Here is a 15,310-nt window from a genome sequence, read left to right as displayed (position 1 = left end):
GTCATGATTCCAGGCTCCTGGGACCGAGTCCCACATCGGGCTCCCTGCTTGGCCGGAAGCCTGCTTTTCCCTCTCCCACTCCCCCTGCTTGTGTTCCCTCTCTCGCGGTCTCTGTCGAAAAATAAATAAAATCTTTCAGAAATAATAAAAAAAAATCTTATGTTTACTGTGATTTGTTCTGAACTTTGCTTTTCTCCTCCCACTTTTTGTTCTGTAGATCATTCCATATCAGAATATAAAAAGCAACCTAGCAATTTTGAGGTGGGAGCTTATACTGCTTGTGGAAAGAACAAAGTGCAGAGAATTACCTAACTTAAAGACACATTTGTGATGACAGAACACTACAGCTGTAAAACAGGTTTTCAGCTTGACGAGGGCAGTCATGGGGGGGAAATCCAATTGGTTAAGCAGAAAGAAACATGGTATGAATTATTTCAGGAATTGAAAGACCAAGATTATAAATATAGTAAAAAATCAGGACAAAAATCAGGGACCCTGTCTGTGGGAAAGTTACCTGATTCCGAAGATAAAATTTCTACTGGGACACATGGTTGGTTCAATCAGTAGAGCATGGGATTCTTGGACCTCAGGACTGTGAGTTCAAGCCCCACAATGGGCATAATGCTTACTTAAAAAAAAAAAAATTCATTTACAGACCTTTCAGATCCCTCATTTTAGTGAAAGGGAAGCTAAAACCACATACAGCTACACAGCCCCAAAATTCACTCCCTAGGAGGCTATAAATGCTGAATTTAAACACTCATCTTTCTGGAGCTCTTTTCAGTAACTCATTTCCAATCAGATGATAAAATGCTTTTCCTGATTTGCACTTTTAAAGTCCAAAAGGTTAAGTGTGGTAGCAATATTAATTTGAAGAAATAAAGCACCCTTCCTAAAAAGCCTATTTAAGGCAAAGTTCCAGGAGGGGGGGGGGGGGAATCTCAATATATACTTCACAACTGGAAAGGCAAGCTATCTTAACCAAAAAAGGCTCGAAATAAAACAAAATTTTAGTGTTTAAACCAATTTATCAAAAGCCTTGCTTGAAGTATGATTTACAAATCTAAAAAGATGCATGAATCCCTTAGAGAACATTCCCACTAAATCACTAAGAACACATCCTAGTCCAGAAAAATTCCTTTGACTGCAAGGTAAACTATCCTTTCAAATTCAGCCATTTCTTTAAATTTCTGAAAAATCCACTCGTAACCTCCTATAATGCAACTCATTACATCACAAAATTTACATTCCTTATCAAACAGAAAACAAACTCAAAAGCCTTAATACTCAGCAAACTACCCAGAAACCAGACAACTTGAACCCTCAATTTAAAGATTTTAGAGTGGAAAATCCAAAATCCTAAGATGTATACCCTAAAGCTGTAACTTTTACACCTCAAAAACTTTTTTTTTTAAAGAATTTTATTTATTTGAGAGAGCGATATCACGAGCAGGAGGGAGGGGTAGGAGGGGAGAAGCAGACTCCCCAATGAGCAGGGAGCCCAAAGCAGGACTCAATCTCCAGACCCTCGATCATGACCTGAGCCAAAGGCAGACACTTAACCGACTGAGCCACCCAAGCACCCCAACCTCAAAATTCTTGTTAGAAGAGTTTACTGACTGCCAACAGACTGAGCCAAAAACTGCCGCAAGAAACCATACAATCTTCCTAAAGGAGGGTAGGTTTTTTGAGACTCCAGTCTCAAGTAGTAAAAGCAAAGGATCCATCAAAAATCTCTAGTTCACATTTATTCTCCTAAGCAAAAAGTAAAAAGTTCTCACAATCACATCACTGCCTCCTTCAAAATATTCTTATATAATTTAAGATTCACTCTACCTTTAATACTTCTATCAAAGCTTTTCTTTCTAAAGTCTGTCTCAGGATCACTTTCATGAAATTTTTAATTTTTATTTTTCTACTTGGCCACAACAGTCAAATAACATTTTTTGAGCGTGTTAAAACATCACAGTTGATGACTTAATTACTGAAGTAAACTTGTGACAAGATACCGTATTTCTAAAAATACATGGATTAGAATAAATTCTCTCTATATTAAAGACATTGGGCTCTCAGTTTGTTAGATTCTGTGTTACCTCTATATGGGCTAACTCTCCATTTTCCCCAGCTGCATCAGTTACTGCTGTGGATAAAGATGATTATGAAAACATAACCAAGAGAAAGGAAAAGTTAATAAAGCATAATTTATACAAAATTCACCTCAGGTCCTTCCATGCACCGCCCCTAAGAACTGCCACTGCAGATTTGATTATCACTTGTTATCCTTTGATCAATTATCCGTTTATTTACTGATTTCATTGTTTGGCCCCAGTCTACCTTCCCAGCCCAATTTGTTAAGATACTAAATCTAACAATTTAGTATCTCTGAAACCAGGATACATCTTACAATTGATGGCAAATCTTAGAGAATAGCAGATAACCACATGGCAATCAGGATATGTCACTAGGCATGTTCAAACTTGGTTTGCTTGCAATTTTCTGTACCATTTGACTGCAACCTCTTGACATTTCATTCAGCAAACCAATGAAGGCCAATTTTAGGAAGGATTAAGGTTTCTTACCAGAAGGCTGTTCTGTTGACACCTTCTGATAAAATCAAGAAAGCACCAGCACCAAAACTTGCAGAGTGGATGAAAATTCTTGCAAGAAAATCCTGGAGATAATAGAGGAGAGCTCTTTTAAAGTATGCTTGCAACATCAATGCTCTCCATGGCACTGAGGAAGATATTGTAATAAGAAACACAATCACCTGAATATGAAGATGTTTAAACCAATTTATTTTGTTTATATCTTCCATTTTATGCATGCAAGCGTTTAAAGACATCTTTCAGGGGCGCCTGGCTGGCTCAGTTAGTGGAGCATGCGACTCAATCTCGGGGTCGTACATTTGAGCCCACATTGAGTGTAGAGATTACTTAAAAGATCTTAAAAGTAAGTAGGAACTACCATTCACAGATGTTAACTGACAACACTTCTTAGCGTCTCTCAGAACTAACGTCACTTTAGATGAAACTGTGCCGATCTTCCACTAACTTCCCAAATCTGTGTATAGAAAAGTAGCCTATTCCTTAGACTCTAAACCCCAATTTAACTGTACAGACACCTCTGCCGCTGGCTCACTCTCATACCTCAAATCAACAGGTCAATAATCAGAATCATTTCTTGTCCTGCTTTGCACTCTACATGCTATGATCCTTTTTACAAGAGTAAAAATAAAATTGAATACAGCACACAGTATTTTTTAACCAGGGTTCTAAGAGAATACAGCCCAATCACTAAGACATTCACTATGGTTAATGAACTAACTTCTCTCCCATGCATCTAGAATGGTACTAGCTATGCACTGTCCTTACAAGAACTGAGAAAACAGTGTTTCTGTATTATAATTTGGATGAGACACTCTATCTATTATGTTAAAAAACTGACTTAGAGGCTCCTAGCACAGGTAATCATCATTGCATAACTTTATATAGGTCTTAATTTGCAAACGTAAAGAATCAAAACTTCTTAGTATTCCCAGGCATTCAAGTGCCCGAAGTACTTAAAACTACTCCTCTCCCCCAAAATACCATGAGAAATCTTCCTTCTGGTGTTTTTACATCAAGCAATGTAAACAACTGACAAACATTTATGTTTCTGGACTGTGTATTCAGGTAACAGATATAGAAATAACTCTCATTAGAGAAGGAAAAAAAAATCTCGCTACAGCACAATGGTTTCACTGTTAAGATTGGGTCTCAGATCCACTTACTATGTGACAGGTAAAACAAGAGGGGTGAGGGCAGTAAGGTAAGAGTAATAAGACTCCTAACTGGCTGTATTTTTGCCACAAAGCAAGTCACAATGTCCTCATTCAAGGATTCTTTACATTCTTCCCAGAGCACTCCAAAGACTTTCTGGAGCAATTCTCTGAAGGTTCTATCAACCCTGAATGAGACTGAGCTCTCCTGGATGCTGGGCATCCTCCCCCTAATTCCCCAACATGCAAAAACAAAACAAAAAACCAAAAAACAGATGATTTTTTTTTTAATACGCAGTACTAGCACATTTGCCTATGAATATTCAAAAGTAAGTCCTGGTGTAGTGAAGATAAAATACATGAATTAAAAACACAAGAAAATTTAAGAAATTCTATGTATAAACACGACACAGGCTGCGTTTAACCAGGACTGGAAACCCTGGAGCCCTGATAAGGAAAAAATAGTTCAGTATGTAAAAAATAAAACTTCTCTATAACCAGAGATACCAAAAAGTCAGCAGGTATTAAATGAGAAGAGGGCACTCTTACAATAAATGAATCCTAAGAGATCTCAAAAAGTGACAAAAGACATCCAATAGGAAAACAGGTAAACAACAGTTTATGGAAAAGCAAATCCAAATGCCCAACAAACATTAAAATTCACAAGAGGGAACCTGCAAATGGAAGTTCCACTGAGATAACCATTTATATCCAACAGACTGGCCAAAATTAAAGATTATAGAACCCATTCTCTGGCAAGGATGTACAGAAAAGCTTTTGTATTTACCCACAGAGAAAATAGGAAGGGTTAAGCCTTTTGGAAAGTAATGTTAACATTTATTAATGTTAAAAAAGAAAAGTTCCCTTCCACCAAGCTTCCCATTCTCTGAAACCTCTCCAATGTAAACAGATACATGGAGTGGCAAAAAACTGAAAACAGAGTGAGTGTCTATTACTAACTGGGGAATGGCTGGATATCATAATTCTTGCCATGAAATACTATGTAACCATTTAAAAATAAACTACACTCCAAAGGAAGACAGCCAAAATACAGACAATCCTATTTTTATAGAGCAATATCGAAAGAAAAAAAAAACCTACATGTGTATACAAATATGTATCTATGTACCATTCTATTGAGTGTAGAGAAAAATCTAGTATGATGTATACCTGGCTATAAATATTACCTGAAATGGAGTGGGAATGAGAGCTTATGTGGCAAAGGGGAGCAAGGAAAAAAAAAAAAAAGGGAAAAAAATTTACAACAAAGCAAGTTTGTGAATACTCAATGCCTACATGTAAAATTATACATATGTATATACAAGCATAAATATTCTTAAAAGAGGGGCGCCTGGGAGGCTTAGTTAAGCATCTGCCTTCGGCTCAGGTCATGATCCCAGGGTTCTGGGATCAGGCCCTGCTTCGGGCTCCCTCTTCAGCAGGAAGCCTGCTTCTCCCTCTCCCACTCCCCCTGCTTGGGTTCCCTCTCTGTGTCTCTGTCAGATAAATAAATAAAATCTTTAAAACTATATATATATATATATATTCTTAAAAGAATTGAGATATATCCTAAAGCACTATGTCAACCAGCACTTTTTTCATACAGCACATACATACAGCACCACTCCCTGTTATCTTTTTAATTTTTCCATATCTAGGGATCGCAAATCTAGATTCTAATTAACAAACTGGTCTGATGCCTATAACACCTAAAACATTTGCATTATAATTTGATTCCAGTAACAAGCACAAATATTTAAGACTAATACTGCAATCAAATTTCTTAACTTCAAGCAGTACTTTTTTTGAAGACCTGCATAACTAAATCTACAAGTTGAAGTCATTTCAAATCAATGGACACATGTTCTACAAATGAAGTCCACAAATTTACTGATTACATTATGTTAGAAAAGTTATTGCATTATGGAGTAAGTTCTAACACGGAAAAGAATTATTCCAAGTAAACCTTCAGCATTCATTAGTATTGAACATTTAACTGTTCTATTTTAAAAAATGACAATGAAGATTTCATAAGAATGCATAAATACCTAATAACGCTTGTGTATCATTGTTCTTGGCTTGTTAATTTCACATATCCAACAGTTCTCCTTGAAATTGAATTAGTGGTTCCACACAGCCACCTGAAACTATTACGACTTTCCAGATGGCAAGGAGTTGAAGTTCCCCATAGTTCTAGGTATCTGTAAAGTTCTGTGACCACATCAGAACTCGACCAAGGTCAATATATAACAGCTAAAAAAAAATTTTTCAACTGAGTCAATCAGAATCAGAAATGAAGTTAATTCTGCATGTATGCCATTACATTACCTAAAATTAAAAACAAATCAGTGTGTCCCAAAGCCAAGAATGAGAGATTCATCTGTTCATTCAACAAACACGTACAAAAGCCCTACTATGTACTAAATACACATAACAAGCCACCAGAAAATTTAAGACTTGAAAATATCCTATAATCTGAAAAACTATAAAAGCAGAAAGTTACAAAATGGAAAGAAAGAAAAGTTTTACTATGATTAATTAGCCACTGTAAGAAACACAGAGATATAGAAAGCCTGAGAGTCTGACCCTGAAGAAATCAACAGGGAAGGCATGCCATGTTCATCTGCCAAAAATAACTACAAACTTCATCAGTTATTACTGGAGAAGACCTCTACTCATTCTCCCAAAAAAGCTAAGCAAAAAATGCTGAGGCTAAAATAAAGGAAACAAGTTAAAACAACTGATACTTAACTGAGATTTAATGCTGGCTCAATTTTGCCACTGCTTTCAGCATCTTTTAATATAAGGACAAATAAACTAAAATTGTATGTATAAATAATATATACATTTGAATCAACAAAGGAATCCTTTGTATTCATTTTGTTTTGCTCAAGCTATTAAGACTCGGTATTAGAAAATTTAACAGAACTATCAAAGATTCTTACTATTGACTAATAAACATCTGCCAAATAATATTCTAAAACCTTTTAATACTCAATATTATGTGGCAAGATTACCCAAAGGTGCCTCATCATAAGAAAATTTGAAAAAGTTTCATGTACAGTTGACCCTTGAACACAGGAGACGGGGGTATCCACCCCAACACAATTGAAAATTCACATAAAACATCTGACCCTCCAAAACTTAATACTAATAGCCTACTGCTGACCAGAAGCATTGCCAATTATATAAACAATCAACACGTATTTCATATGTATTATATACAGTATTCTTAAAGTAAAGCTAGAAAAAAATGGTAAAATCAGGACAAAATACATTTACACAAGTGGATGCATGTAAAGGGTCAACTGCATATGCATACATAAAGCATTTCAAATATTTCCCAAAATACACTGTACAATGAGCAATATGAAGTAGCAACTGAGAATAGTATATTTAAAAAGCATATACCTAGTTTTAAGATTTCTAATAGCCATATTTAAATAAGTAAAAAAAAAACAGGTAAATTAACGTTAATAATTTTATTCAATCCAACGCATCCAAAATGTTTTAACAGATAATCCCATTTTATTTTTTTTAATGTTTTATTTATTTATTCATGAGAGTCGGGGGGGGGGGGCAGAGGCAGAGGGAGAGGCAGGCTCCCCGCCTAGCAGGAAGCCCGATGCGGGACTCAATCCCAGGACCCTGGGATCATGACCTGAGCCAAAGGCAGACGCTTAACCATCTGAGCCACCCAGGCGCCCGGTAATCCCATTTTAAAATGTTAAATCATGATTAAATCATTTGTTCTCTTGACTCCCACTGTATTAACAGCTTGTTAGTAATAGTATGTAATTAATAACATGATAAGCCATATATTTGAACTTTAAAAAAAAAATCACTTTGAAGGAGGAAAAAAGGGCCCTGGCAGGCCAACAGGCTCAAAGAAGGATGAAGATGATGATGATGATGATAAGGAAGAGAAGGAAGATGAAGAATGGCTATCCTGTAATTGAGGAGTGTGCATGTGTACTTGGACAACTGTTCTGCTAAGAATGTGAATTCAAGTGCAGCTCAGAATTAGCTTCAGTATAAAACTGTTCAGATTTTTTTTATAGCTGATAGGATTATTTTTAGAGAAAATACTTTTTTAAAAATCCAGGTTGTTGGGGCGCCTGGGTGGTGCAGTCATTATGAGTTTGACCCTTGGTTTCAATTTGGCCCAGGTCAAGATCTGAGTCCTGGGATCCAGCCCCACGTCCTGCTCAGCAGGGAGTCCACTTAAGATTCGCCCTCCCTCTCCCTCTGCCCCTCCCACTCAGGCATAACTCGCTCCCTCTCTAAAATAAATAAGTAAACCTTCAAAAAAAATTAAAGTAAAAAATAAAAATGCAAGTTGTAGCTGTCTGACATCTTCCTACAGTTAGATTTTAAAGCTTCTGATGTTGAATGTTTCTAAATATTTAAGTTTTCTTCATTTCTTGACTTGTGTACGTGTACTGTAGCACAGCAACCTTGTAGGTCAGTATCAGTAGTAAATTTTTGGTTTTTTAGAATGTTGCATTTGGGTGTTTTTTTTTAATTCTGTAATAAAAATATATGTATTTAAAAAAATCAAACGGGGCGCCTGGGTGGCTCAGTCGTTAAGCGTCTGCCTTCGGCTCGGGTCATGATCCCAAGGTCCTGGGATCGAGTCCCACATTGGGCTCCCTGCTCCGCGGGAAGCCTGCTTCTCCCTCTCCCACTCCCCCTGCTTGTGTTCCCTCTCTCGCTGTCAAATAAATAAAATCTTTTAAAAAAATAAAATTAAAAAATCATACTTTACCAAAGTCTGAAAAACCAATCTGAACTTTGAATCAGCCTATTTTATGGACCTAGATTCACTTGGCCTCAGTTTCCTCAGCTGCTGGTAACATTATCTCCCCTTCACTGTGATTCAGAAGACTAAATTCACATGAAGTATCTGCACAGTCTGATAGCCTGAGTGCTCAATAAATAATAGCTTTCTTAGAACTAGACAGAACCTTAATGAACAGAACCTAGCAGAGACCACCACTTGATAAATCGTTAAAAAGCAATCTAACTGCCTAATACTGCAGATGAAAGAAAAAGAGGGGTCTTATGACCACCTAGTACAAGAATTAGGATCACTCATGGAACGCCTATAGCTCTTCCCACTACTTTAAAAAAAAAAGGCGGGGCGCCTGGGTGGCTCAATCCGTTAAGCATAGGCCTCTGGCTCAAGTCATGATCCCAGGGTCCTGGGATGGGGATCCTGCTTCTCCCTCTCCCCGCCCCGACTTGTGCTTGCTCATGCACTCTCGCGAGCTCTCTCAAAAAATAAAATCTTAAAAAAAAAAAGTCAAGCTAGTTTGGGGTACCTGGCTGGCTCAGTCAGAAGAACATGCAACTCTTGACCTCAGTCAGGGTCATGAGTTTGAGCCCCATGTTGAGTGCAGAGATTACTAAAAATAAATAAATAAAACTTAAAAAAAAAACTAGTTTACTACATCCTTAACATTGTGGTAGAGAACTTGCTTCTTGAATTATCAAGTGTTTGCCTTGCCTGGTTTTTTTTAAGATTTTATTTATTTGAGATAGAGAACAAGCAGCAGGGAGGGACAGAAAGGGAGAGGGAGAAGCAGGCTCCCCACTGAGAAGGGAGCCCAACAAGGGGCTGGATCCCAGGACCCTGAGATCATGACCTGAGCCAAAGGCACTTAACAGACTGAGCCATCCAGGCACCCTGCCTTGTCTTTCTAACTAAAATACTTAAGTATAAGCCCACTACTCTGAGATTTCCTTTGAAGAACCTCTATTGCTATACTAAATTAGGCATTGGAAGTGAGAAGCTCTAGAGTTAAATCTCATTTCAGCTACATTTATTTATGGACAAGTTACTTGTTATTGTCAGTCTCCTAGTATGTAAAATGGGAATAAAAACACGTATCTCGGGGCACCTGGGTGGCTCAGTCGTTAAGTGTCTGCCTTCGGCTCAGGTCATGATCCCAGGGTCCTGGGATCAAGCCCCACATCAGGCTCCCTGCTCTGCAGGAAGCCTGCTTCTCCCTCTCCCACTCCCCCTGCTTGTGTTCCTTCTCTCGCTGTGTCTCTGTCAAATAAATAAAATCTTTAAAAAAAAAAAAAAAGTATCTCACGGAGTTTTTGAACGAACAAAATCAGAAAATACTAGTATAAGCTTCACAGACTATCTAGTAAATAAGAGACACAGTAAACTATTATCTTACAAAATGCACACAAATATCTGATGTTACAAGAAACAGAGAGGCGCATGAAAAGATGGGAAAAAGTATGTTTTCTGTACATACATAAAGCCAGGCCTCGACAATATAGCTCTCGGTAGGTAAAATTTTTTTTTGCTTTTGTTTTCAGATTTTTTCATACTTACATATTGCTTTTATAATACAAAAATGAAACTTTACAAAAAAGTTTAATTTTTAAAAATTAAGTGGCCTTTTCAGTTAAATCTTAGTTCTTTCAGGTTTTTATAAAAACACATTTTAAAACCTGCATGATTAGGGCGATCTTTGGAATTTCCGTGTGTGGACTCCCCATATGTACAATATTAAGTTAAATCTTTCGCTAAAAAAATATTTCAATAAAAAAATGTACAACTGAGAATTATCTTTAAAATATCTGAAATGTGTTTTTAATTTAAGTGTCCCTAGTATTAAGACAGCCACTACCTATCTTTTCCTTAATTACTAATCTGCACAAAGAAATCAATATTCAATACTAACTTTGAAAAGTCCGTACTCTCTCAAGAAACTCCTCTACTAAAACTCTATAGGTCATCATCATTAATGTTAATAAACCTGCATAATTTAATTACTCTCAAATTCCATTTTAATATTAAATTAAGGTAAAGTAATAGGAAATTTTGGAAATACTGTAGCACTTTAAAATTTGTAGTCAAAGCAGAAATTGCAGAACTCCAAAAATAATTGTCTTCTAGAGAAGGCCTGAAATTTCATTCAGCCATCTTAGAGATTACACATTTCCTTGGAACACCATGGAAACTTTCCTTCACATCAGCCAGAAATCGAGGGACTTACTTTCAACTTCTATTTAAATTATATTCTGCCCATGGCTATGCAAGTTGCAATGCTATTACAAAGCTCAGTATCATATACATCAGTTGTTAAGCATTTTAATGACTCCAAATGGGCACAGGGTTTTTTGGGGGGTAACTGAAATGTTCTAAAGTAAGGTTGTGATAATGGTTGCACAACTCTATAATACACTAACAACCATAAAATGTAAATTCTATCTTAAATAAAAGCACCTTCAATGGCCAGTAGTATAAACCTTAAGATGCCTCATTCTAGGTAAAAAAAAAAAAAAAAAGCTATAAACAAATTTTTATATAAAATTATATCCCCTATCAGGTACTTAACATATCTCCCACTCTTCCCAATCCCCAAAGATTTACAGAGCTGCAAAGAGAAGCGTATCAAGTTTTTATCTCCTTAACAAACTACAGATCCACAGTTGTTTAAAAAAAGCAAGATGCAAAACAGTATTAAAAAAAAGATCTTAATTTTAAGTCACATCTTCTTTTAGCTTTTCACTGGTTCCAATTAATTTGTAAGATGAAGTTTCAGTTCCACCAGAAAATCTTTAATACATGTCTACAGAGCACTGCCTCAAGGCATGATGATACTGGCTACTAAACCCATGACTGAAATTGTACTGCGATTAGCATTTACAGCTGTGTGTGTTTGTGGGGGGAAAGGGAAGAAAATGAGGAAAATCAGAATCACCTGCACACTGAAAAAACCACCAGGGAGAGAATAAACCAAAATGTTAACAGCTGTTATCCAAAGGCAACTTTTGTTTCCAAAATGCCCTCACTGACCAATATTACTGTTTTTAAATTAGAAAATTTTACTTAAAATTAAATTGCTGCTGGGGCACCTGGGTGGCTCAGATGGTTAAGCGTCTGCCTTCTGCTCAGGTCATGATCCCAGGGTCCTGGGATCAAGCCCCGCATCGGGCTCCTGGCTCAGCGGGGAGCCTGCTTCTCCCTCTCCCTCTGCCTCTCTCCCTGCTCATGCTCTCTCTCTGTGTGTATCTCTCTGTCTCAAATGAATAAATAAAATCTTTAAAAAAAAAAAAAAAATTAAATTGCTGCTATGCTAAATGAAAGAAGCCAGAATCAAAACCCTCAGCATACTATATGAATCTACATAGAGGACATTCTGGCAAAGGTGAAACTATGGGTACAGGAAAACCCTCTAGGATCTCGGGATGAAAAGAGGTGACTACAAAGGCGCATGAGTGAAATTTGGGGGACAGTGGAACTCTTCTATCTCCATCGTGTTGGTGGTTGTTACAGGACATTTACGAAAGCTCACGTAATTATGTCCCAGAAAGGTGAATTTTACCACATGTAAATTAATCTAAAAAAATTCGTGTAGTTAAAATAATAAATTGCTTGTGCAGTAAACCAATTTTTTTTCCAAGTGAGCAGTTCCATGGGATTAAAAAACTGGGGATATGAACTACTTCAAACCCTTCATTTTACAGAAAAGATATGCTCAGGAGTGCACGGATGGGTAAACACATGGGAATTCTAGGTCTGTACTTCAGTTTACCATTATCTAACTTCAAATCCAGGGCTCCTCCCACCTCACCATTCTCGATCTTCCAGAGTTCTGAAGACCTCAGTTTCCACAATGCACAAGTGGATTACAATAGGACATAAAATTCCAAACGTTCAAGTGCAATTATTTTAGTACACACAATGTGGCTAGGATCCTTCCCAACCTTTGCCAAAGTACCACCTTTCTTTGTGAAGTAAAAATGAGTAATGGACTCAACGTCTAAGTAGAATCAAGCAGACTTGTAGAGTAAGGATAAGGATCAACAATACTTCAGAGTTCCAAAATGGGGACATTCACTGTGAATTTGATTTTTAAAAAATCTATGAAAAACCAAACACTACAGAGGCGCCTGGGTGGCTCAGTCGGTTAAGCGTCTGCCTTCAGCTCAGGTCAAGATCCCAGGGTCCTCGGATGGAGCCCCGAGCCCGCCTCCCTGCTCAGCGGGGACTCTGCTTCTCCCTCTCCCTCTGCCCCTGCTCATGCTCTCTCACTCTCAAAATAAATAAAATCTTTAAAAAAAAAAAAAAACTGTAAACAATCTTAAACTTTCAAACTGATAACCTTAAATAATCTTATAAAATAAAAATAAGAAATGAGTATTTTCTGTAGCGATCAACACCAGTACTTGGCTAAAAAAGCAATGTCCTATCTACCATCCACATGCTACAAAGTAAAGGCAAAAAAATTTTACTTTTTCAATTTGCCAGGGGGAAAAAAAGCATACCTCCGTTACACAACTGTATCACCATACAGTGGGAATATGAAACTTTTCCACGGGCGGTGTGCAAAAATGATGAACCTTACATACCCTTGACAGGAAAAGTATGGCAAGCCCATTCTTTGTGCATTGTGCCACAACTGTATATAGGGTAAGAAAAGGCAACCACTAGGTTTCAATAACAGAAGTCAATGAAATATCTACTCAAATTTCACTTAGATCTTTTGTTTGACACCAAATGTTAAATCTAGACTGCTAATATATGGAGTCAAGCAAAAAGACTCCTTTCCACCGGGCAGTCGCTGTTTTTACTTTATGTTGACCACCTAAGGAGACTTAAACTTGTAAAAAGCTTAGGGAGATCCTTCAGACGCCAAGTGATTCCCTACCAGGTTATTACCACGTGACAGTTAAACCAAATCCACATAGCTTATCAGTAAACTACAAAAGGGAAAACAACGCTAACAAGAGGAAATTACGACCACCCTGTGGAACAAAAGGTACGCTGAAATGAAACCCAGAGAGAATATATTCTGCGTACACCCAATACTCCTGTATTAAGAGGAGGCCCTTCATAAAAATAGCCAGGACTCTCAAACATTTGAGATCCTGGCTTAGTAAAATTGACTGACAGACACAGCTGGGGAGATTTTGTATTGATCTTGTAATATCGTGGTATACTTTTGGAGAAAGAATCGGGACAAGGGGCCGTTATAATGGGAAAATTAAACTGTAAGGATTTCATTTTCAGTTATGTGACCCCTACACTGGAAGCCCCCACTAAATTCCTCTACTCTCGAATTCCTCTTCTGTTTTCCAGTCCCCATCCCATAATAATGCATCTCGCGGTGCAAACAAACAAAAAACCTCGTGGGGAAGAAACAAAAATCAACAGTTCTTTCCAAAAACACTGGATAACTAAAATTTAAGAAAATAGTCACCTCCCCACCACTCTCCCTGATCGACTTCTTTTTCAATCTTACTTTAAAGCCTCTAACTCTAGCCTTTTCTTCCGTAATAAAAGGGCTAAGGCGCCGCCCAATTTCCCAGGCCGCAAAAATATTTCAACCCGCCACATTACAAGGTTTTCAGTTTTCTCTTCGATCCTAACCCTCAATTCGGCACCCGCTTCACCGTGAGACACTAAAGTTTATTATCCCCAGACCCTAATACAAAGGTGAATTCTTAAGATTCCGCGACGCAGCCCCCCCCCCCCTACAAAGGGGTGGGGAGGGGTCGGAGCAGCGGGCCGAGGCGCTCCGGCTCGGCCCAGTCCGAGGGGCGGGGGAGCGGCTGTGACCACACAATCCCACCACCTCCTTTCACGACTCCCCAACCTCCCGGCGCTCAGGCCTGCTCCCAGGGAGCTCCCCGCCGCCCAGCAGAGACTCGGCTTCTCCTCACCGGCCCGCGAAGGGCCGCACTAGCATCCAAGAAGAAGGTTCATAAGTAGGAAAACGCAAGAGATGTCCGACGTGTTGTTTCAAAACATAACGGAGCCCTGGCCCCCGAGACCGTTAAACCGCGGGTGGAGGGGGGAGAAGCGAGGAACCCAGCAGCACCGGGCTTCGGCCTGGCCACCCTTTTCGACTCCAAAACTCACTCTCCGGGACCACCAGCCCTCCCCCAAACCTGCCTTAGCCCCCAGAACACCCGACAAAGCGGCAAGAGGGTCAGTACCTTGTAGAAAGCCCCGTTGGAGCCGCGAACCTCCACCGTCAGCTCCGCCATGTTGGAACCGCAAAGGCCGCTGGGAAGAGATTCTAGAAACTTTCCAACCAGAGGGGAGGAGGGGGGAGGGGCGTAAAGGAGGCGGGGGAGGGGCGGGGAAAACAGGGCGGGGACTGGGATCCCCCGCCCCAAACCCCTGGGGTCTCACAGCGCAACTTCGACTCTCCCAGTGGGATCCCTCCGCTCCTTACATCACTGGTCCTGGGCTCCGCCCGCCGCTGCCAACGCCCCGTTCGCCTCCCGACACAATCGCCAGACCTTTGCTGACCCGCCCTTACGTCCCCGCCCTCCAGTGCCCACGGCTTCCCTGCTCCGGCCGGTGGGTACCTCCAGCCGCCCCGGCGTGAACTGTCTGGCCGCCGCCTGCCCCACTCATCTGCTTTGCGCGGCGCTCGGGCATTCTACCCCTAAGCTTCTTGCAAGTGCTGGTAGCCCTGGACTAACTTCCTCACGAGGGAAGACCAAGTTTGGGGGCTCCAGTTGCCCACTGGCACAAACTTTGGGGCGGGGGAGGGAGCGTAAAATTGTACATAC

The 15,310-nt window shown here is 39.3% G+C and overlaps 1 protein-coding gene across 6 annotated transcripts in view; it reads right to left on the bottom strand.

The window, feature by feature from the left end:
- FXR1 (FMR1 autosomal homolog 1) overlaps positions 1-14,881 on the bottom strand; it is a 58,798-nt gene extending 43,917 nt beyond the window's left edge. For 3 of the 6 annotated variants that reach the window (XM_081830139.1, XM_031025832.2, XM_031025833.2), the window contains exon 1: positions 14,726-14,881. In XM_081830139.1, coding sequence (XP_081686265.1) covers positions 14,726-14,776 — 51 coding nt within the window. In that variant the 5' untranslated portion in view covers positions 14,777-14,881. The remainder of the gene's footprint in view (positions 1-14,725) is intronic. The other 3 variants (XM_006731236.3, XM_031025834.2, XM_006731237.3) reach the window with 1 other exon arrangement.
- Positions 14,882-15,310: the final 429 nt, after the last annotated feature.

This window comes from Leptonychotes weddellii, chromosome 1 (assembly GCF_054177405.1).
Source record: "Leptonychotes weddellii isolate Sample4059 chromosome 1, ASM5417740v2, whole genome shotgun sequence".
NCBI classification, from domain to species: Eukaryota; Metazoa; Chordata; class Mammalia; order Carnivora; family Phocidae; genus Leptonychotes; species Leptonychotes weddellii.
This window is presented reverse-complemented; position numbering and strand designations above follow the sequence as displayed.